Source organism: Nyctibius grandis, chromosome 4 (assembly GCF_013368605.1).
Source record: "Nyctibius grandis isolate bNycGra1 chromosome 4, bNycGra1.pri, whole genome shotgun sequence".
Classification (NCBI taxonomy): domain Eukaryota; kingdom Metazoa; phylum Chordata; class Aves; order Nyctibiiformes; family Nyctibiidae; genus Nyctibius; species Nyctibius grandis.
The window spans coordinates 12,096,353-12,118,396 of NC_090661.1; the positions used below are offsets into that span (position 1 = coordinate 12,096,353).

At 34.7% G+C, this 22,044-nt stretch overlaps 1 protein-coding gene across 1 annotated transcript in view; it reads left to right on the plus strand.

Annotated features, from left to right (window-relative positions):
- Window positions 1–22,044, plus strand: part of SBF2 (SET binding factor 2) — a 288,886-nt gene that overhangs the window by 221,249 nt on the left and 45,593 nt on the right. The window contains 10 exon segments of the mRNA XM_068398307.1: window positions 2,441–2,611; window positions 4,187–4,449; window positions 5,735–5,907; window positions 6,166–6,239; window positions 6,630–6,825; window positions 8,024–8,151; window positions 10,411–10,586; window positions 11,520–11,665; window positions 15,585–15,783; window positions 17,786–17,982. Coding sequence (XP_068254408.1) covers window positions 2,441–2,611; window positions 4,187–4,449; window positions 5,735–5,907; window positions 6,166–6,239; window positions 6,630–6,825; window positions 8,024–8,151; window positions 10,411–10,586; window positions 11,520–11,665; window positions 15,585–15,783; window positions 17,786–17,982 — 1,723 coding nt within the window.

A 22,044-nucleotide genomic window follows, 5' to 3' on the forward strand; every position in this document is an offset into this window, starting at 1 on the left:
GTTCGTGAGGTCAGAAGAGCAGTAGGAGAAAATACCCGTCTGCCCCAGGCAGGAGGGATGGAGGGGATGCTTCTTGCTCTGTGCTGGGCTGAGACAACACACACTTTTTTTTTTTTTAATTAGTTCTAATTTAGAACCACCACTAATTGAAAAATGTTTTGTTTTAATTATGCAAGAGAGTGCTCAGCTCTGCTAAGGAATGGAAGTCCCCCCATTTGGACTGGGTTGTTTAGCCTGGAGAAAAGAAGGCTGAGGGGAGACCTTATCGCTCTCTACAACTGCCTGAAAAGAGGTTGTAGCGAGGTGGGGGTCGGTTTCTTCTCCCAGGTATCAAGTGATAGGATGAGAGGAAACAGCCTCAAGTTGTGCCAGGGGAGGTTTAGATTGGATATCAGGAAAAATTTCTTCACCAAAAGGGTTGTCAAGCAGTGGAACAGGCTGCCCAGGGCAATGTTGGAGTCACCATTCCTGGAGGGATTTAAAAGCCATGTAGATGTGGTGCTGAGGGACATGGTTTAGTGGTGGCCTTGGCAGTGCTGGGTTAATGGTTGGACTCGATGATCTTAAAGGCCCTTTCCAACGAAAATGATTCTATGATTTTATGATATAAAATGTGTACAGCTCTTAAAGAGTAAAGATTACTGTAAAGGACGTAGCTTTACAGGAGGATAGAGGTAGTCCTCCTGTATATTTTTTGTTTTAATATTTTCTAATTTTTTACAATTAAAAGATTAAATTTTCTGTACAGTTAGTTGTCCTGCTAATTAACAGGCTTGACATAGTAATGAGTTAGTATATATTTTGTATGCCTGAGATTTTTTCAAGGGATGCCCAGCAGTCAACACAAAAATCAGTAGGACACTATTTGAGCTGTCCTGTTCTGTGATTTAACAGCTAGATCAAGCATGTAAACCATTACCGTGCAATCAGTTATCATTTCAGGTGAGCTACCATAAACTGCATCACAACTGAAATTCGGGAATCTGTTAAACAAACCAGCTATCTTCTGTTTCAATCTGTATTGAATAAACAAAGTCATATTTAATGAAATTTGAATCTTCCACACATTCAGATTTCTTAACAGGTTGCCAAGAAATTTTGATGAAATTCTGCATGATTAAATAAAATTTATATTTCTCACTGTTTGATGGTTCATCATGAGAAGGTATTTCAGTTGGGTAAATTTTAGTAGCATGTCACGTATCATTTCCTCAAATAATACCATTTCAAAGGACCTTGTCTTTGATAGGGAATGAATACATGGCACATGATCAGAACTTTCAGTTCATGATGTACTTGGAAGAGCATAGTGTGGAAAACACAATTCGAAGAATTGCAAAACCAGAAATCTGTAAACCAGACTTCAAAATTTTCAGTTGTAATTTCCTAGCCTTCCACTTGAATGCCTGGCTGCCAACTGAGGAAGTATTATATGTACTGGCTGTTCTGTACGATTGTACAATTATAAATATTAAATTGAGTAGTATTCGTGCTCTACAGGAAAGTGGTTTACAACCTAATCAGTAAAGTAAAATTTAACTTCTAGATATAGTGTATATTTCAGGTATGGGTAGTATTCTGAGTAAAAGTCATTAAGTGAGGCACCCAGTAATGTACTTTATTCTTCAGTTCTACTGCAGGAATAATCATAAGCAGATATTTAGATTACCTGCTTCTTTGCTATATGCAGTATCCAACACATTATTTTTTTTGTGGCCTTCTTTTTTTTCAAAAAAGTAAGTATGTAGGATATAAGATTTCATTCTTCATGATTCAGGTCATTGAAATAAATTTCCTTTCATTGTATGTGGTCATCAAGAATATTAAACAACTCACTGGGAGACTAGTGCTTCCTACATAAATAGACCTACTGGAAAAAATTGGTGTATTCATGATGAGTAATGCTGTAACAATTCTGGGTTCATTTGAGGCCTTATAGGAATCCAGACCCTTGTGACTTCAAAGAACACACCCAATTTAGTACTCTTTCAGGAGCTGGATTTGGGTCATACAGTGCAGTAGATAACAGTGAAGAGAACAATTTATCTAATTTTCTGCTGTTGCAACAAATGCAGCTTATTGGAATGACTCAGTTGCCACTTACAATTATTTAAATTTCATTACTGTAGTTCTGACAGTCAGAACACATTTCTAATATAAAACTATATATAAACTAATATAAAAGTCAGAAAGCCATGCCTTGCACTGGGATTAGATTTGTATACAAGTTTACTGTATGCTAATTTCTTTAATGGCACAAAACTGGAGATAATTTATCTTTCTTATATTGCAGTACAAAATATGATGTATATTGCATATTTCAGTCTGTACAACTGATTTTATATATTTTTTTTTTTTTTTTCAATATTCAAGCCATAGCCTCTAAAGGAAATGAAATAATAGGACTAATTTGTCGATTTTGCATGGTTTTTGCTTTCAGAAATTAGCACCTGGAGTTAGTCAGTTTGCTTACACCTGTGTACAAGACCATCCCATCTGGACTAACCAACAGTTTTGGGAAACAACCTTTTATAGCAACGTGCAAAATCAAGTTCGCTCCCTCTACCTTACAGCCAAAGATGACAACCATGCAGTACAGTTGAGACAAAAGGTAGGAGAATATATTAAAGTAAATATCAAGATAGTATATTTATTCACATTTTAATTTTCTGCTAAGTTATAGAGAGCTAAGTTATGGTTTCTCAAATTTTACGTATTTTTCTTTCATTTTTCCCATATTAAACAGCATATAACAACTTGAAAAATATCAAAAATTTACATTTATCTGCAAAGCATTATAATTTGATGTTGCTCTTACGATTTTTCAAACAACCACTTTTTGTGTAATTTTCCACACTTTAAGGTATATATTTTTCCTGAGAGTAGTAACTTACCATATAGCAATGTCATAAACTAGCGACAGTTCTATTATGTGAACAACCTAAGCTAGCAGCAGTTGTAGTCTCCAGTGTTAGATTATTACCAAACCCTAGGCTGGTTTCTGTTGAATGGCAGTCAGTCTGCTTTATTAAAATTGGACAGATCTTCCAGAACACAAATTAGGAGGAAAGTACATCTGTAATGCAAAAAAATACTGGGAAGCCTTGCAGCATGCTGAAATAAGATTATTGTTTTTAAGAAGGAGCACATACACATAGTAAAGAGCCATTTGTAATCTCTCTTCTTGTATGAAAATACCGTTATCAACTATGTGACTGAAAAGTGTATACTACCCAAAGTCATACAGCATTGTAAAGAGATGAAGTAAAATAGACAAAGAGACTCCCACCAATGTAGTCAGAATGAAGAATTGAAAAGGCCTGTCAGACATATCAGGGATAAAGAGAAAAGGACTGTGGGACTGTGTACGGGGAGCCCCTTCCAATCTGACACTACATAAAGAAAAATGTGAAGAATAGTAGAACTTACAAGGAAGCACATACTTTAACCCTCACATGTGTTTATATGGAAAATTAGCTCAACTTTAACTTATTATGGCAAAAACATTTACGAGATAACAAATCCTTTAATAATTTAACATCAGGTGTTAGGTCACTAATATTGGCTGCCTGGTTCCTGTATTCTAATTTCCTCAGGCTGTAATATGACTTGACTATGTGCCATCTACCTAGTTTGCTTCAAGAAAACGCTAGAATTGGAATCCCAACATGTGAAAATATGAATGTTTCAGCTGGTCTGGAAACTACTTATGTAAAAGCTTGCCTCACCTGAACATCCTAGGAATTTGGAGAATATCACCTGCATCGAACAATGAGCTGCATATTATTTCTCAGTCTTGATTTATGCTTGTTCTTATGTGAGCTAAGTGGATAAGCTAAGGAGAGCAGCTGTATTAAAATCAGTAAACCACTATGAAGAAACATGGAAGATCGTATAGCATAAAAAAGAACTAGAAAGAAATTATGGTTTTTAGATCTGTCCACATTGTGCTACTTGCATGTTTCAGTGAACTGCCTTCAAAGCTCAGTTACTAGTATCATAACTCTCCTTAAACCCTATTGAGTGTAGTTACTTGCTTTTTCTTTTTAAATTAATATATAATTTAAATAACTGAAGAAGTTTAATGAACAATGTAATAAATAAAGTTTTGACTAAACATTGTTTTTTAACTTGTAGTTTTCTTATTTCTTCAATGTCTTTGTATTTCTTTCTATATGTCTTCTAGGAGAAAAATTCTGTAGGTCCAGACCAAGATAAGACAGCAATGGACCTGGCTGCTGAGCAGTTGCGATTATGGCCAACTCTTAATAAACAAACACAGCAGGAGCTAGTCCAGAATGAGGAAAGTACAGTTTTCAGTCAGGCAATTCATTTTGCTAACCTTATGGTCTACCTGCTAGTACCACTGGATACAAGTAAGAACAAGTTATTGAGGACATCGGCTACTGGTGACTGGGAGAGTGGAAGCAACAGTATTGTCACAAACAGGTGGGTACACAAGTTCAGTGGTAATCAGTCAGGATGGGCCACAGTTTTCAAAAGCTTCTTAGTTTTCAGCACTTATTCTAAATACCAGATTATTTCAGTATCTTCTCTTCTTTTCAAGTTCATTAATTAAGGCGGGCAGAAGTCTAACATTATTCCTCTTAAATAACAGAACTTTATCTGGAGTAATTTAACACCATATAAAGGAGCATAAAAATTTTATTGTCGCAGTAAGAATTTTTAATCTAGTAATACAAATAGTGAAGACAAACAGGATATGATGAGAAAGAAAACAGCAGCCTAAAAACTACTCTTAGTTTTTATATAAGTTGGAAAAAGAAGTGTATGAACCTAAAATCAAGAAAACTTTTATATAGCATCCATAAAATCACAATTTCTGTGCAACAGCTGCAAGGAAGAAAGGCACTGAGGTCACAAAAAGCAAGAGGGCTAAACCACTGTGGCAAAGGTTAAATTACTAAGGAGGCAGGAGGATTATAACACCAGTTACATTCCCTAGCATGCAAATCCAGCACATTTCATAACAAGCCTTCCTCCCTCTCTATTTATTGTCTTCATTATCACCTATGATCCAACAGAATTCCCACCTGATAAAATTGTAGAACACTATGTGAGAACACAGACATCACATAAAAGATAGGCAGGCTATCAGTACCGAACTCCCCCTGGCTGCTCATTTCTGCTGACTAAACACCTCTAAACTCAGGCATTAGGACATGCTTAGTAGACAGATTGCAGTATATGTTGCAATGTATGAATCTGGCCCTTAATATTATTATGGGAGGCATTTTTAGACTTTCAAAGTACATCTCCCACTTGCTTGCATTTTTATATCTGCTGCACAAAAAACTTTTCTTATGGTCTTTTTAGCTTTTGAATGCTTTGCTCTGCAACCAAAATATTCATTTAATGTATTTTTCTCTGTGTAACTGGATATTTGTTTACCCTGGGTTGCAAATAATGTACTTGACTCTATGAAGAGAGGGTATAGAGCTCACTTCCAAATAGCTTTTTTTTCTCTTATGGGCTTGTCTGTGCTGGACTCATGGAGTGAAAGTTATCCTATGTCATTATCCATGCAGTTCTGACAGTGTTAATGACAGTGAAAATTACGATGTAATTGTGGTACCACCATATGCTTTTATCAAGGTTTGTGTATGGTAACTAGAAAAAAAACCCCACACTTTGTCTGTATCTAGCCAGGTATCTCATGTGCATCACCAGCTGAATTTTTCACACTTCAAATTTCTTTTATTTATTCCTATAGTATTGCAGGCAGTGTTGCAGAGAGTTATGACACTGAAAGTGGATTTGAGGACTCTGAGAACAATGATGTTGCAAACGCAGTTGTACGCTTTATCACTAGATTTATTGACAAGGTTTGCACAGAGAGCGGAGTTACACAGGATCACATCAAGGGTCTTCATTGCATGATACCAGGTACGAATTGTGACAAAAAAGTAGTTTGTAGTATTTCTTTTTTTTTCTAGTAAGAGAAATGCACTTTTTAGTTTCAGTTACTTGCAGTGAAGTTAAAAGGTTAGATTTCTTTTCTGGACTATAATTGCTATTGAATTTCAAATAATTATTCCCTTGATGTTTAAATTTGAGAATTTCGGCATATCAGAATTTTAATTAGATTGTAAATTTCTCTTTCATATTATGTGAGACTTCATTTATGGTATTACTGCTTTCCAGGCATTGTAGCAATGCACATAGAGACCCTGGAGGCTGTCCATCGTGAGAGTAGGCGTCTTCCACCAATACAGAAGGCAAGTATTATGAAACATATTTGTGTTCTTTACAAGTATTAGAATCATGCAATTTAGTAATCTTTTTTTCCCCCCTCATAATGTTAGGAGGAAACATCAAAACATTGAAAGAAAATTTCCACCAGTGATAAATCAAGTGCTTGGCTTTGGTCTCAAGAAATATGAACTTATGAAACTAGTAGAGCCAAACTTCTGATCATAAACAAGCTGTTGCATGCCCGCTGTTTTTTGAGACCCATTTCTCTTAGTTGAGTCCAAACTCCATCTCCCTTCTTTGGACTCAGTCTCATAACAATTTTGTTTTGAAGCTTTTTAAGCCAAATTTTATAACTAGACAGAGATATAACACTGGTATCACCATTACACTTACACTTCATTTATTTTCATCAGCCCAAAATTCTACGACCAGCTTTACTGCCAGGAGAAGAATTTGTTTGTGAAGGTCTCCGTGTGCTACTGGATCCTGATGGCAGAGAGGAAGCTACAGGAGGACTGCTTGGAGGTCCTCACATCCTCCCTGCTGAAGGAGCCTTGTTCCTTACCACTTACAGAATTATATTTAAAGGCACTCCTCATGATCAACTGGGTAAGAAAAATTAAACAGTGATAATTGTGGTCCTTCAGATAGGCAGGACTTTGAGCTGGCCTATCCACCTATTCAGGCATCAACATCAAAATGTATATACCTCACAGTATAATTTTTCATGTTTATCAGATAAGAATAATCTCTTAATATAACTTTTTATCACTAGATATGGCAATGATTGATTCTGGTTTTGCAATTAGCTTAACTAGAACTTATTTCTTCAGATGAGGCATTAGATGCTAAATGTTTGTCTATTCCTGCATATTGGTAGATATTTAGAGTGCTGTCTTCAGTAATTTATGTAATATAAAATCATAATATGTACTTGTCTTAGAGGAAATTTCAGTAGGCTGGCACATGGTGTTATGGGCTTTTACGGACTACTTAAAGTTGGAGACAGAAAATAAACATTCCTGACCATAATTTAGTAATTTCCGTAGACTTTCAAATGGATGAAATGCTTAGTATCATTATATCTCAGTTCCATCTGTAAAGTTGGTCTAATAATGCTGCTTTACAGAGCAACGTTTGTAAGCTTCTTCACCACTAAGAGAGAACATATATACTGTATGAGATCTGCAGCTTCCACTACCCCTAGCTTTTCATTAAACGTTTTTTTTTCGGCCATTGGAAGTGTGTTAAATGAAAAATATTCATAAGCTAGTATTCTTCCTAAAACGATTATTTATAAATTCAGTGTCCTTTTTAATATGTAGTGGAAATAGCTCTTCTGAATCATAAATTTTCATATTTTGACATCTGCCATTTCTAAGCGGATTGTCGTTCAGAAGTCTAAATTTATTGTGGGAAGTTCATGGTCATATGTAAAGATACCAGTGTATATCGTTCGTTGTTTATAAGTTGTGTAATGCAATATGAAATTTGAATGAGCTTGAAACTGTTTCTTCACCCCCTACCAACCTAGATTTTGAGGGTGCATTTCCATCATGTAGAAAGACTCGGAAGGAGAATATTTTTCTAATCATCCCAGCTGAAATTAAGCAGAAATTCAGTTTACAAATAATATTTTAGGAATTTACCAACTTTTCAGGTGTTCTGCCTGAAATTAATTCTGTACTGTTATTTTCACGTTGCTTTGTATTTACTCATTCCTGTCTATTCAAAGTACAATGTGACCAAACCAGATCTGATTCTGTGATCTAACAAGTATTTGTAAATACAATTTTATGGTCCTCAGTTGGAGAGCAGACGGTGATCCGGAGCTTTCCTATTGCCTCTGTTACAAAGGAGAAGAAGATCACTATACAGAACCAGCTGCAGCAGAGTATGCAGGAAGGACTGCAGATCACTTCAGCTACCTTTCAGGTAAAAGGAAGTTTTGTAAAATTTTATGTGACAACACATCTCAAAATACTTATGAGCAGCACTTTGTCCTGGTATTTATGAAGAGTTCAGTTTTCTGCCCTGTAAAGTTAATAGAGAATGAATGCAGTCCTTTCATAGAAACCCTGGTGTTTCTTGGCCCAGTTGATATGGGCCAGTGATGAGGGTTACCATTTTCATATTTGATTTCTTTAACCCCTTTCCTCACCTTTCTATTTTGGATCCAATAAAGTGCTATTTTGGGTCCAAAATCTCTTAATGTGAGTAAGTAGAGGCCTAGGTAAGCCTGTGGAAACATGCTTTCTCTCTTCTCCAGCTACATGGAATGAATATGGAAAAGGTATAAATATTGCTTTCTTCTCAAGACTTGTCACTTTACCAGCTTTGTGTAAAAATCCATGGCAGAAAGTCATGGTACATCCTACGTAGAAGCTGCACTTCCAGGAATCTTTAGGATAGGCACCATCAGCCAGAATCAATGAGCCTCTGTGTGACTTGCACAGATCCTGCTAGTTTCCTGTCTGTAGGATCACCCTCAGTGTGTTCAGCAGAAGCATGTACTGCAGAGCAAATGACAGAGATGGACTTCTAAGAATTAGGTATCATGAAGTCTCTGAAGTTCTTCTCTAAATGTTTGTTCTTGGTGGTGATTTTAACTGTGGTCAAACCCTAAGAGAGGGAAAGTTGAAGGCAAAGAATTTTATATCATGGACTGCAAGTAGACTGCAGTACTTAAGATATGAAATATTTTGTTGGATTGGCTGACTGCAAAAGTATATTTTCATTGAGAACAATAACATTTGAGAAAATAATAAAATAGATCATTGGCATTTTACTACTTCCTTACAATAATGGACATTATTTAGCTAATCATCCTTCAATATCCTATTCAAAAGCGTAAGATTAGGAATACAAGTGAGTAAAGCAACCAAAAGAAAGTTGTTCTTGTGGACTTTTGAGAGGACTTCATGAGGACATCTATTTTCCAGAAATCTTTTTACTGGAATAGTTAGCATGCTTCAATGATGTGCTAAATACAGACACAGTTCAGTGGTTTTAGTGCTGGATTCTGGTCAAACATCATCTTTGCTTTTGTTTAGCATAGTTATGAGAACAAAAACAATCAGGAAACAGTTTACTTTCTGTTCCTTTTGTAACAGACAGAGTTCAATACAGTATGAAATAGCCCCTCCTCTTTGTTTATTAATTATGACTTTCAGAAGGTTTTGGCTGCAGTTATGCTATTTAATATCTTTAAAACTTAAAATCAGTGTAACCCCTAAAGATTCAAGAGCTCCTTTCAAGAAGTCCTAGAAGAACAGAGTTATTAGTCATTTGGAAAGTATTTACAAAACAAGTGAAATTAATGATGAAATCCACCTTCTAGATGGCAAACAAAAGACATTCAAAAGGTGTATGGGTATGCACTTAGAAATAAAGCTCTCAGATATTTCTTTTGTTTGCTTTTTCCACAACCTTAGTTCTCTTGAGGCCTTTTACGGATTCCCTATTTTCTCTCTTTTTTTTTTTTTTTCCATTTTTTTCCGCCCTGAATTGCTGACTGTCATCCTTTTGGCTGAGGATGATGGGATGGGATTTATTTTTTTTTTTCCAAAACCTTTCAAAAAGCATTTTTAGTGGGGTGGATGGATCAATGTTGAATAGCACAAGGTTAGTTCCTTTTTAAGGATCAGATTTCACTATTACATTTTTATTATTAGCAGTTTTCTATAGTTTGCAAAGTGAGGCAAAAATTGGAATGACTAAGTAATGGAAGTATAATGGTTGTGACGTATGAATGCTGAAATTATTGGTTTGCTGAGAGTCTTTGAAGTGCATTACTAACCTTAGTTCCCAGTATATGGGCAGAGTTGGCAGAATATTTCCAAGCTGTGCTGTCCCGTGTGACTAGTATTTGAACTGTTGTAGACATCTTAGTGCCAGCACTACTACTTGGATTTACCAAAATATTTTGTGTTTAATATTATGAGAATTTCAGATGCTTCTTAGTGAAAATACCTTACTATTAGGACATAAATGTAAATATTAAATAAAAATTAATAAGCTGTGTATTATCCCTCAAAATCAATAAGATTTATGTACACATATTTGTATTTCCTGATGGGCATAGTACTGCATAAGTATGGGAATTTTGCTAATATATTTTAGGATTTTTAAATTTCCTTAATTCTATAATTTTTTTTTTTTTGGTTTCTAACATGTCGTGTCTTTAATATGCAGTTAATTAAAGTAGCATTTGATGAAGAAGTCAGTCCTGAAGCGGTGGAAATATTTAAGAAACAGTTAATGAAGTTCCGTTATCCTCAGTCTATCTTCAGCACTTTTGCATTTGCAGCTGGACAGACAGCACCACAGATAATTTTACCAAAACAAAAAGAAAAGAACACTTCATTCCGGTATAGTCGTTCTTCTTCTTTTATTGCTGATGTTCTTGTTTAGTATTAGTCAAATACATTGAACAATCTGACAGCTTTGCAGAAATGCAGATCATTCAAGTAGTTTTCAGGAAAGTCAAAATAGCTGATTGCTATTCTGTGTCTTTTTATACTTACTGAATAAAAGGTATATTAGTAAGATATACATGTCAGTTTGGTATAGGAATATATTATTTATCCAAACTTATGCCTGCAGTAAATTTGAACAAGCATCTCATTACATTTTGAAACACACAATGTACGTAGCATCTTCAGCTACGCAAACGGTGCCAACATAAAAACTAGATTTCATGTGTATTGCTTTATAGGTTAATAACCTAATGGGGGTTAGAATTAATTTTACCCTTAGTATAGTCTGTACAGTTGTCTTAGTGTTTTTTAATCTGGAGTTTGAGCTTTGGGTCCTCTTTTGAAATTTATGATGCACATTAATTTTTACTAGACTAGATGGATCATTAGTCTGTTCCAGAGTGGTAGTTCCTGTGGTTCTCTATTGATTATTGCATTGTTGACACAGGAAAGTAGAATCCCAAGCTAGTTATGAAATCCTAAAACTTCAAGGTAATTTCTATCTTTCCTGCCTTTTCTTTGTCAACTTTGTAGATTTATCACATTGCTAGCAAAATACGAATACCTAAAGAAAGATGGTGGCTGCTTATTCTTTACCATTAGACATAATAGACACAAATTTATCTCAAAATAATAAAATTGGTGTTTAAAAATTAATATAGGAAGTCATTTTTCTGGAGGCTATAATTTTTATCATTATTTTAAATGGAAAAATTACCAAATACATTTTATTTAGGTAAGTGGGTTCATCATAAAAATCTCTACATGCTATCAGGGAGAATCATATGCATCTTTCTAAATATTTTTATTGCTATGAATTTATAGTACCTTCTCAAAAAGCATTGTGAAAGGAGCAAAACGTGCTGGGAAGATGACAATTGGACGCCAGTATTTATTAAAGAAGAAGACAGGCACAATAGTGGAAGAAAGAGGAAATCGCCCAGGCTGGAATGAAGATGATGATATCTCTGGTAATAGTAAAACAGTTTTTTCCATGTTGGTCCATAGCCTATCCTATTATGCTTCTATTCCAATATATTGAATAAGAAATGCCTTCAAGAAGAAATTGCAGTCTTCCTAGACAAGACAGAGAAAGGTTTCAAATATGTACATTTAGTAAGTCTTTTTTTTTGTGATGACGAGGCAAAAGAGGAAGTTGACTTCACTCAGCAGTAAAGCAAAATACTAGATTATTATTTTTTAATTATCAAACTATTTGCATATAGTATCTTTTTAATAATTCTTTACATCATAATAGTGTAGATGGAAACTCACAGAAGCATGCTGTAGCTTCCATTTTTCTTTAGACGTCGTAACATCTGCAATCAGTCTGTGATGAGAAAGCAGTAATTGGTGAGATTCAAGAAAGAGCAAATACTATGGGAGACTTCTGTGCATGAGGAAGTGACAAATGATTTCTGAAAGCAGCAGGAGTCATTACTACTGAAAATACTATTTTTCCAAATTTTGGTTGAAAGGATTTGGGGACAGAAGGTAGAAAATGATTTGGGCACTTTGTACAGTTCGTGTGATGGTGTGGAGTTTGACTTTCTTCCAAATACTTCTTTTCCTACCATGTGCTGCTGTCAGTATATCCTTATCTGGACCAGTGCTAATTTATAATAAACCACTAGAGGGAACCAGATTCTCCTGTACATAAACAGGTATTGTTTCGTCATACCATTCTTTCTTTTTTTTTTTAAAAAATAAGCATTTTGGATAACGAAGTGTTTATCAAACACTAATGATTTCTTCAAAACATCAAAGAAGCCAGATTTTCCTTTTGAATATTTGGTCAGTGAGCAAGTCAACTTATGTCACTTGTGAGCAGATATATAAAAGTTGTCTGACGCAGGACTGTGTAACTGCACTGTCTCTGTTCTCTCCGAAATGGAAGCAAGCCATTCTAGGAAAGCTAAAAAATATTGATTCTTTTCTTTCATTCCAGATAAAAGTGATGGAAAGAAGGCAAAAAGAAAGGATTACAAAATACAGAATGTCTTTACAGTGCTGAAAAATTATGTTCTTAATTGAATTTCCGGCATCTTCCTTAAGTGCTGAGTTAGTATGTGTTCTGATGTTGCAGATTATTTGGGTCAGAAGCAATTCTGCAGGCTGCACCTGTGTGATTTTTGGGTGATTTTGTGTCCCTCACCCAGAGACACCAAGCACAGTCTTACCTGTGTATTTGTACTTCTCTTGATGATGAAGAAATTTTAAGTTTTTTGCATTGCTGATGTACAAAACAACTCCATTATTCCATGAACACAGATGTTATGTAAACATTAGTGGTAGTCACTTTTTTCCTCCACTAACAAAAGTATAAAAATATAAATTGTGGGGCTTCCTACCTGCTGCTTTCCAGATGTTTTGACTGGGAATGTGTAAGGTCATCAAAGTCTGACAGTTTGCCTTTCTTTCCAAGCTGCACTGACACCTTAGGTATAGTCAGCTGCCCACAGTAGTAACTCTTTCCTTCAGACAGAGTACAAATAGCCATATGAAATTTGCTATTTAGTCACAGCAATTTCTTTTATATTGCCTGCTGTGAATGACTTCTCTTTGCAAGCCTCAGAATCTGAAGTATAGGAAACTGCAGCTATACCAACAATGAAGCAAACGGGAGCTATCTGCAGCAAGTGATGCATTGTCTTAAAAAATAAATGTTAAAGATAGGGTTGTAAGGAACTTCAAGAGGTCATCTACTCCATCTCTCTGCCCCAAGGCAAGATCAACGTACTTAATCTGTTCCTCATAGATATTTACATAACTTTTTCTTAGAAGCTTTCAAAGATGAAGGTTCCACAACTCTAGGCGATTTGTACTAGTGCTTTAACCATCCTTAATGCTAGAGAAAAACAAGCAACTTTCTGATATTCAGACCTAAAGATTTCCTTGCCGCAATTCAAAGCCTTCACTTCTTATTCTGCCACCATATACATATAGAAGAGACAACTCCCTTCATTCTGATTGCAGTGCTTAATGTATTTATGTACTATTGTACTATTTCTCTTCTCTGTTCTTTTCTGGATATTAAATATCTGCATTTCTTTCAGTTTTTTGTTTATTAGTCTTGATACACTTCTGGTCATCTGTATTGCTCTTTTCTCAGTCCTCTTTAACTGGTCCACGTATAACTTGCAATGTGATTTCCAAAACTGGTCACACTACTCTAATTATTAGTTGTTGCTAATGAACACCCTCCAATTCCTCCCCATCTTTTTATTTTCAAAGTTTAGAATCTCATCACTACTAAATTCTGTTTCCTATAGGTGGTCATACTGGTGTGTTCCATAAAATAGGAGACTATAAAACCAGCTTTTACACACAGTCATATCTCAGCAACAGTAAAATAGAGGGATTATTCCTCCTCTTTTCAAAATCAGATTTAAAAAAAAATCCATTTTAAACTTGAGACAGCAAACATCTTCATCTTGCTCTTCAGGTTAAGGACACTGATAATAAGGCTCTTATAATCTCTAGCTTTTTATGCACAGGAAAATGTTTTGCAAATTCTGATCACCAATATACCTGCTTTCATGAGAGAAAAATGCATTTAGGAAAAAATATTTCAAAAAATGCACCATCATCTTATCTGAGTCCGTTATAGCTTTCCATTCAAAACTGTTAAATACAAGTTTCTGTATGCCCAAAAAGAGAATGATTTCTAAAACTCTTTTAATTTGTTTCTCATTAGTGCACTTTATACTTGTAAATGTTTTGTAACTTCTTTCTTACCATGACAAATATGAAAACACAGAAAAAAAGAGGAGATATCCACAGCGTTTAACTCTTTATTACTTAGGTCAAATAGAGAATTGTAGTTTTTGTTCGATGAGCTGCAGGGGCAATAAAATTATTCATTTAGCTTTTATGCTAAGATGCACAAAAAAAAAAAGTATATGGGTTCTACTCCTGTAAATTCTGAATGTTGTCTACTGCTGGTAAAATTTTAATTGTAGCATAATTTTTATTTTTTAAAATAATTTTAATTTCCAGTTTTATAAAGTCCTATTTTAATTTAAATCCTTGTGTACTTTTCAGTGCCTTATTCATGAAGAAATACTTCCCATCATAGGCACATATTTCAATGCTTGAGGTGGTAGCAAGTTAACTGATATATGCTGTGAACAGTAAATCTGCTTTCAGAACTATCTGGAAATAGTTGGAAATGTCAGTAACAGGCAGGTGGCAGGTTTTGTACAAAGACCTTGCTTGACTTGAATTTCAGTGTAGTTTGAACTTGTGACATGGTTTTTATCTCTCATGATTAAAGGTTTTTCTGCTTTGGAAAGTGCAGCTGACATGCATGGCTGAAGAAAGCTGCTGTTTGACATTGAAACTGAGGCATTAAGAAACCAACAGTCATTATTGTGAAATTATGACACAGAAACATTTTTCTATTTGAACCAAGCTTTAAAAAGATTGTTGCATCTTTTGAAGATAGTTTAAAAGAATTGCGAGGTCCATTTTATCTTGGATGTTTAATGAATTTATATGCACATTTTTAATTTTGCTGTCTTGTGTACATCTTTGTATAGCAGTTGTGAGACTACCAGGTTTTCAAAAACTGTTGAAAGAAAGATTATCTGCCTTTGGTTCAGTTCAAATGAATATATGAGAGAAGTTTTTCCAGGATTTTAGCAAGAGAGTTGTCAGCCATGCCAGTCACAAGTGCAGTAGGTAACTCTGCGATATATTCAGGTTTTCTGACTAAAGTATTATTTTATTGCTTACTATTTCTATATACTGTGGTTTGTATGTATTAGTTCTTGTCATTCATCACTGACAGTAAGACAAACTAATATTTTGTTCAGAAGAAAATAGCATCGTTTTCTGTGTAACTACTGGCCTCCCCAATAGCAAACTCGTAAAGATTTTTAACTTCAGTTTCAGATGACAGTGAGCTGCACACAAGTGGTACCCTAAAAGCATCAGAAAAATCAACAATGGAGCAATTAGTAGAAAGAGCCTGTTTCAGAGACTATCAACGTTTGGGACTAGGGACCATGAGTAGTAACTCTTCTCGCTCAAAAACAGAATACTTAAGAATAACTGCACTGAACAGGATGTATTCACTTTGCAGGAGGTGAGTTTACCAATTCAGTCAAGTAGTTGAAAATAAAGACAACATGAAACATACCACATGTTGTATCCATTTAAGCAACTTATTCTGAGAAAATTTTTGTGGTGGATGCATATGTGTTCATCAGATTCTGAAAGATTGCCAGCAGTGGTACCTGGAAGTGAGCTTTCAGAACTGCCCCAGAAGCTCTGTCAGACAACACAAGTCTTTCCTAGGTTCTTTCTATAGCCAATGGAAAGAGAGTGCCCCTGGTGCTTTTGGAGGAGACTAACCTAGATACTCTGAATTGCCTTTTGAAGGAGTTTCTCTCTCTTGGCTGTCTACACTGATGTCTAAATCATTAGGCTATTTTTCAGCTTTCTGACTTAGCCAATAAAGTTAGCTGGTAGAACTCACTCTCTCAGTATGGTTTCTGTAACTTGCTGTGTTGGTACTGGAAAGTATTTATGTAATGTAGTTGCAGATAAAATCTATTCTGTTCCTAAATAAAAAAGCAAGCCTCGGAAAAAATTACACATAACTATTTTTTTTCAAATTAAAAATATGTTTTAAAATTGAATTCATGAAGGCATCTACACTACTTTAAGTTTGTCGTGCTGAAAGTCACATGCTGTGTTTTAACACATGAATGTTACTAACTCCTTTTTTGTTGTGAAAGCTGATGTAGTTTATTACCACTACCAACAAAAATTCTTTTAAATACAAAAGCATATCTGCATGAGTCATATCAGAAGAGTATTTGCATTCCTAAAGCCAGTTTTGGCTAGTCATTGCTTTCATTATGGATAATGAAACTGCCAGTTCTTCATGGAAGAAGGACACACAAGGAAAATATTAGATCCTTTCTTGTTTTCTGACTTATCTAGAGTAACAGACTAATAACTGGTTTTGCTCAGTCACCGTTGAGTACAATGCAGATGAAGGCATTAAATCTGTACATTTTTGTTATGCTTTGAACATTATGCAGACAACTCTTTCCTCCCCTGAAACCACCAGTTTTTCATATTCTATAGGATTTTTTGGAAAAGATAATTAATATATGAGTAGATTACAAATCTCAGGATATAAATACTTATGTAGTGCCATATCAGTTTGGTTACTGTGTTTTAAGAAGTAGACTGTAAATATTATGTACATTGATTTCGTATGAGGGCAGTTCAATAAATGTCAAAGAACTGAATTTACAGGAATGGTGTATATTGTAGAGGAACTAAGTTGTTTAGTAAGCATTAACTTTTCCCTGCTCGTCTTCTTAGTTTCTTCTTAACATATGAAATTGGCACTTAAATTGAATATTTTTGGGAGGAGATAGAAAATAATCTTTCATATTGCTTGAATCTTTCTTTCACTGACATGAACACAACTACCATCTTGCTGCGTTTTCTGTTTTTAAAGGTATTGTATCAGTGAATTTCCTAATCTCTCTATATGTTGTAGTGTTTTAAAAAGTACACAAAAGTGCACTTTCAAATACACTGTTCCAAGGAATCTGACTGTAAAATTTAAATGTATTTTGACATAAACCAAAAACTATTGTTTTAGTTGTGATACTTCAGACAATCTAACATTCTTTCCTTTCAATTCTCGTATTTCATATACAAGTGTCAAGACAAAACTACTGCATCATTTGTATGCCTCAACATTCTCTTTTCTGTCATGCTTAAAAATATGGCTTCATTGTAGGTACAGATAAGAGAGATACTAAGAAGAAAAATGCTACCAAATAAAATATAACCTTATGGAAAGAGACAAGCAGTGATAGTCTTACAGATTTTTCATAATTAAAGTTGTTTTTAAAATGCAGTTTTCTTTATAAATTAATGTATTTGCTAGGATTGGATTAAAAATGAGAGTTACTAAATAAAAAATAATTCTAACAGTTTGAGATGTATTTTCATTAAGATGTATATTCAGCTTGTAATTTTAGGAATTTTTTTTCATTGTTTAAAATTTTAAAAACATTTTTAATTCTTGTTCAATTTTTTTCACCTTTTTGTCAATACAGTTATCCCGGACTTCTGGTAGTACCTCAGTCTGTTCAAGACAGCAGTCTGCAGAGAGTTGCTCGCTGTTACCGTCACAATCGCCTGCCAGTTGTCTGTTGGAAGAACACTAAGAACAGTACTCTTCTACTTAGATCTGGGGGCTTTCATGGAAAAGGTGTTGTTGGCCTCTTCAAATCCCAAAATACACATACAACAGGTGAGCTGTTGCAGCTAGGCTTTCTGTATAAGTAATTTTATGTAGAAATACTTACTTTTCTAGAGGAAATCAGTGATACGATTGAATCAAAAGTCTCAGGATATGAATGGTTATCTGATACTATATTATTTCAGTTTAGTTACTGTATGTCAAGAAGCAGATCCTGAGTGGTATGAAAGTGGTTCAGAAAATGTCAATGAATAATCTGAACGGAGATTATATACATACCAAAAGTCTTCAGTAAAAGCTGGTATCTGCCAAATGCAATGTAAGCTTCCCCTGTTTCCCTTAAATTATCTTTTCCCTTTGCACTGGTTTATGTAATGAGTGTATGTATAATCCCTTTTAATAGAGGATTATATAAAATATTAGAGAGACCATTATCCATTGGATTTTCTGATGTTTTTTCATTGTAATACTAGTTTAACTTTTATCTTTCTTTTACAAAGCATAGAACTGAAAGATTCTAGTTGGAGTCTTCGCATTAAGTAAATCTCTACCTTTGTGTGATCAAGACTGGACCAGCACAAGATTGTCAGAATAGTTAATTTTTCAGAAGAATATAACTTTAGAGCAACATTAATTTTGGAAAGACCATTATCTGGCTCATCATTCACAGGCAGTGTTTAAGGATACTTACTGTGACTGCCTGGATTTCCATCTCTTATGCTGATGGTTTCTTCGGAGTTATTTTCATGCCAAGAGTGAATTTGGCATATTGCTGAAGAAAAAGTCAATATTCTCTTTAATCAAACTGATAGTTGTTTAGAAATTATTCTAGAATTAGGCTATAATTTTCTTTTTTGAGAAAAAGAAAATCTGAGGTAGAATTAGAATACCAGGAACTCATTAAGGTAGCAAAGAAGTTCCTCAGTCCTGTTTATGTTTGTATTTCACCCCACTAAAGACTAAAATGCAATTAAAAGGATTGACTCTCCTGAATAATTTGTTCTGTAGAATTTTTCAAAACCTATAGCAAGCGTACTGTAAAAATATGTGCAAGTCACATAAAAGTAGTTTGAAGATTAGATGATTTAAATATATTCTACATAGTCCTCCAGAATTTTTATCAGACATAATGTTAAGCTATATGAGATTTTGTGTATAGCAAATTCACCTTTAAAATATCAAAATTTCAGAGATACTAGAAAAACATTTTTTACATCAGGCAGTGTCTGGACTGGCTATTAACACTAATTTGGGAATCACTAATTATCTGCTGAATATTCACTGCTATAGCATTGATTCAGTGTGTCTCTTCAGTGTTTTGTGGGGGTGTTTTTTAGTTGGAGTGAGGAGCAACAGAATGAATTGAGTTTTATATAATTCCTTTTCAACAAAAAGATTCATAAAATGTATCAGTGAAGTACTACCAATAGTTAACACAGCAGCTGACAAAGATATGAGCTACACCAGTTGTTCCACAGGTTTATGGTGTGAATCCTAAACATGATAATTCAAATGTTAGTCTTATAAACTGATTTAATACTGATTGTCCTAGCTGCAATACTGGCCAGGCATCTTTACCCTGGTATAAATAGAATAAATTGAAAAAATTCTGCAGGAATAGTCTGCAAATTATATAATGACAAGCACTTCCATGTTTTCTGTAGCAGCTATCATTTCTGTGTGCATGGGAGTATGAAAGCCTTCCAAAACAAGAATTTCAAAGCCTAACCCATTAAGGCATGTTTCCTGTGTGTAATCTCATTTGTAGGTGGTTTCTTTTTTTAATTTTATGTAGTCTTTTATATTGCCATTGTCATTGTCATACTTCCAGCAGTATATTAGGCAATATATAATCCGATTTGCCTTAACTGTATCTGTCAGACATTAGTTTCTGGAGTTACTGTTTCCTTTTAAAATGTGAAGAAAATTGAGACTCTCCTCAGGAAGGTACTGTAAGGAAAATGAAAAATATTTATAGGATATTTATTTTATTCATAATGAAGTTGGAGCTTGGTGAAACAAAACTTTTTAAGAAACTGATCAATAAGGATAGTTATACAGAGGTGTATGTATTTACCTCAGCAGGAGTTGTATACAGTGAAGGAAAGTCTATAATGAAAAACGCATTGTGATGCAAACTAAGAGGACAAAGATAAGATTAAGTTAAATTTAAGTTGGCAGATGCATATCTTCCTAAGCAGAGATTTCATACGAGTAGATTTTTATTAGGCAGTATTGGATTGATACACAGAAACAAAGCGAACCTGCTGGAACTTAATGAACGTTTTTGTGATTTCCCATTACATCGTGTGTGTTAAGCAAGTTTTCAAAGCATAGTTGAGATAAATATTTTATTGTCCTGGTTTCAGCTGGAATAGAGTTAAGAAACACAGAACATATTTTTTAGAGAAATTAGGCACAGTACTGAATTGCTGTATGGAACCAAACTGCATGTGCAACAGAATTGTATTTTTCTAACGTCCATCCACAAACGATTGTTAACAGATGTTTGAGTATGAGATGGAGAGTATACAGGTCTTTTCAAAAGTTCCTCTGAAACATGAAAGTTGGTTTCTGAATTTCACTTTGGCCTTTCTGGGAATTTTTTTGCAGAGCATTGTAGTTCTAAATATGACATTATACACCTGAATTACAAAGTATGGGTCAACTGCCATGCAGGAAGATCATTTATGTTTCTTGTATGTAGTAACACTATCCAAGAGAACAGTTATCTTGATACAGGCTGGATTATTGACTATATTAGGACCTGTTGTAAGATAAAGATGGAGAAACCTGCAACCAGGCATATAGAGCACATATTAGCAGATAAGGCAATCTTAACTGCATTACTGAGCAATGTGTTTGTTACCTGGGATTTATTACTACTGGGATCTCCATCCCCATCTTTTGTTTAAATCCATGCTGTCTGATGGCCTTCATGTATGATACAGCACTTAAAAGATCAGTCATTTTATAGAAATCCCTGTTCACCTGTGCAGGTAAGTGGTTCATGCTCTGAGTCACCAGTAGTCTTTCATCTCTTTGTACTGCTGTTAAGCACTGTGTGATGGGATGACTGGTGGTAAGAATGAAGGGCAAATTTTCCATCTATAGTCTTCCACAAGGACCTTATTGCCCTCAGTCTTTAACTCAGATATCTGCCCAGTTCAATAACAGACTTTCATATAAGTCAAACTATTCGTCCCCTGAGTCTCTTTCCTAAAACACACGCAATACTCTTCACAAAATAAAACTTTTTAAGTGCAGGTGGTAAGGACATTATCCTTTCATTTAGACATTTCATTTCCTTTCATTTAACTAAATTGTTAAGACCTAAATTGACTTTTTGTGGCATTGCTTTAAGGACTAGGAGACCCAGAGATCATTCAACTGGATTTCAGGATGTGTAAACCCTGCTTAAGAGTTGAAGAGAAAATAATGTTTTTCTTCAGACTTGTTTGTCAGACAGAAACAGCATGATGTTTCCTGCATGTACATTTTCTAATCGCTTCCTAATTGTATTTCCAATTCAGATAATAATTTTAACAGGGCTATTTAGATACTAATTTTAACAGGGCTATCTTGAAATTTCTTTTGCCACCTCCAGCTAATTAGGTTACTGTCTATTAGTCTCCAGCATAGAATCTGATTGGATCATCACTGGAGAAAACTATTCATAAGTTACCAATGTGGTTCGTCAAAATGTGCTCAGTCAAATTCTTTTGACTCTCTCTCTCATTGTCTCTTATTCCAAGTCTTGGCTCTTGTGGTCAAGATACCAAATCCTGGTTTAAGCAGCTATGACGTTTTTGTCCTATAGTGAGTCCAGAGGTGGCTGCAATAAACTAGAATTCAAAAAAGGTTTGTTTGATATTTGAAAAAAAATCTCACTCATTGAGACTGTATGCTTTTTTGTCATCATAGTATGGCCCAGGATCTGACCTTCATCTCCTTCCCTTCCTTTAAGTCCTTGCACCTGGGCACAAATGAGTGGAGTTTTTCTGGTTAAGATTGAATTTTTAATTTTTCTTATTTTTGAGGTTTCTTCCCTAGTTCTGTGTTTTGTTATTGGTTTCTTAATTTTTTCAGTCTTTAATTGTCCTAAGTGAACTG